Source organism: Limulus polyphemus, unplaced genomic scaffold (assembly GCF_000517525.1).
Source record: "Limulus polyphemus unplaced genomic scaffold, Limulus_polyphemus-2.1.2 Scaffold4027, whole genome shotgun sequence".
Classification (NCBI taxonomy): Eukaryota; Metazoa; Arthropoda; class Merostomata; order Xiphosura; family Limulidae; genus Limulus; species Limulus polyphemus.
This window is the reverse complement of record NW_013669637.1, coordinates 26,631-29,376: the sequence shown is the minus strand read 5'-3', so window position 1 is coordinate 29,376 and position 2,746 is coordinate 26,631. Positions and strand designations below refer to the sequence as shown.

General features: G+C 35.3%; 1 protein-coding gene across 2 annotated transcripts in view; it reads right to left on the bottom strand.

The window, feature by feature from the left end:
- LOC106470474 (reversion-inducing cysteine-rich protein with Kazal motifs-like) overlaps positions 1-2,746 on the bottom strand; it is a 53,675-nt gene that overhangs the window by 28,023 nt on the left and 22,906 nt on the right. For both annotated transcript variants that reach the window (XM_022399084.1, XM_022399085.1), the window contains one exon: positions 2,101-2,374. In XM_022399084.1, coding sequence (XP_022254792.1) covers positions 2,101-2,374 — 274 coding nt within the window. The remainder of the gene's footprint in view (positions 1-2,100; positions 2,375-2,746) is intronic.

Sequence of the window (2,746 nt, the reverse complement as noted above, 5' to 3'; positions counted from 1 at the left end):
GGGCAGAGCACAGATAGCCCTTGTGTAGCTTTGTGCATAATTACAAACAAACAAACTGTAATTTGTATATAACGTAACAATATCTATTTTTATTACTTAGGATAACAAACAAAGAAGGAAATACAATCACAGCCTTGCCCTATCACACTGTATATATGACGAAAAATAAATCAGCGACCAGCAAATTATTGAGATACATTTTGTTAGTAGTCTAAATTATAGTTTACAAACTATTAAGCACCTGGGCAATGTTTCGCGTTCCAGCTGTTAGGTGGAGTAAACGTGAAATGAGTGTCTCGAGCTAGCTGCAGATGCGTTCTGTAGTTTATGTTTCGGAAAGAATGATGACCAGTTCATGTTCACAATATTTTGATTTCTTCAAGGTAGAGAGCGGCTATACACGCACGGCGGGAACGGCCATTTTTCATCAGAGTGAAATCAGTTTCAATACATCAAAGAAGGACCTGATAGTGATTACTATAACGCACAGTACATACAATCTATTTCTGATGATGTACTTACCAATACATCTACTGTATCAGTTGCCATTAGAGAACCCCCTTCCCCCCAGATCCTATCATTTTCAGTTGTTGCCCAATCATCATACTTGATGAAACCAATTATTTCGTTGTTATATGAGACTGTCGTGACACCATTGTGCTGAAGCTTGTCGATGACATGGTAGTGGTTAAGCCTTAAGGTCACAGGTTGATAAGGTGTCTCACCAATCGTTGGATTGTGTTCACCTCAGTAGCTTGGCTCACTCTACCATGATTCCTATCATGCTTCGAGCGTTGTCTATGGTCGTTGTACACCAGTGTTTCCCAAACTGTGGGCCGCGGTGTTTTGACGGGAGAGCCCAAAAATAACGACAGAAGAGTTAGAGACGACGATAATCTAACAAAACTATCAATTTGCTCTCAAAGCTTTTTTTTTCTTTGCATTTATTCACTCTTTTCAAGCATTTTTCATTAAAAAATGTATTAAAAACAGGCAGAGATAATGTTGATTTTGGTGTTATCATTTGCGAAAATTATTTTAATGTGAACGGGGGGGGGGGGGGGCGCAACGGGACTTAAGGGATGCCGCTATTTAAAGTTTGGAAACTACTGTTGTACATAATCTGGAAATTACCCCTGGTTACATTCCAAGGTCAGGAGTAACTTATTTTTGAGAATCCAATTGGACGTGTGTAACGACGCCATTTTGTTTATTATTCAGGAACTCAACAAGCGTTCCACTTGGTTTAGAAAACATTCTTCTGAATCTTGTCAGTGTTAAATTCACCCTCGATCTTTCCCGTCACACTAGCAAACACGATTGCATCTATTATAATAATAATACTTAGTTTTATCTGTCCTGAAAATGCGCACGAACTTTACCATATAATGCGCATGCTCACACTTCATTTCGACGGATGTAAACAAAAGGAGGAGGTAAATATACTCAGTAAACATTTTGTACAACAACATTGTAAAAGCTTATCAAAGTTTTTATAAAGGTCTAACGTTAAGTCTTAGAATGGCATTATAAGTTTATTGATTGATAGTGTTATATAGGGTAAAGTTTGGCCATAACTAAACTAAAGCAAAAAACGTACACAAGTTATAGTGTAAATTTATCCATTTTTCGAATATAGGATGTACTTAATAAAGGCTTAACAAATGTTAGGCCTAAGACAAGTGGAATTATAGATTTCAGTGTCTGCGATTAGAATTATTTTATATTATTGTAGAAATCCTGTATTTAAAGAAATACTGTTGCAATAAATATACTAATTTCATCGCAAATGTTTTACGAGTCTCTGCTGATATAAACTATATCAGAACTCCATATTCACAGAAGACTGCTTTTTCATTGAAATTAAAACATTTTCACAAAAACACTTCCCTTACCTTTTTTGTAATGGTAATAGTACTTTAAATGTGGATTTACTCACAAATCCAAACAACGTATTATTCGTGTGTTAACAACGTGTGGAAACTCTTCAGCAGAAACTAAGAATTTTTTTTGAAAATTAAAATGCCAAACTTTAAATCATTTACGAATAAATAAACTTACAAAATGTGTGAAAACTTTTAAACAAAGAGAACAACCTACTTGCAAATCGTGTTAACATGCGACCTCTGGTGGCAAGGTTTAATTTGCAAAACACAAGCAATGGCCTTCCAAGTCTCCGGGAAGCAGGACCTAATATCTAGTACTGGTATATCTATTAAAGGTAAACGGATTACACCTTCACGCCACAGGCCCACGTCACTGCGCGCGGCACGATCTGCTCCAATGGTGCAGCTCCGAAACAGCTGTGTAGGCCGATAATTGAAGTTGGTGCAATAACCAAGCCCTTCGCAGCCCAGCTCACACGGCTCTTCCGCTGTTTGAAAAGAATAATACTAAATCAAATCTTGTATGTAACCAGGTTAAAACTAAAAACCGATACACTTACATCAGTCAATAATATATATATATATATATACGAACTTATCAGTCAATAATATGTATATATATACGAACTTATCAGTCAATAATATGTATATATATACGAACTTATCAGTCAATAATATGTATATATATACAACTTATCAATCAGTCAACAATATATATATACGAACTTATCAATCTGTCAACAATATATATATATATACGAACTTATCAATCAGTCAGTAATATATATATACGAACTTATCAATCAGTCAACAATATATATATACGAACTTATCAGTCAGTAACATATATATATACGAAC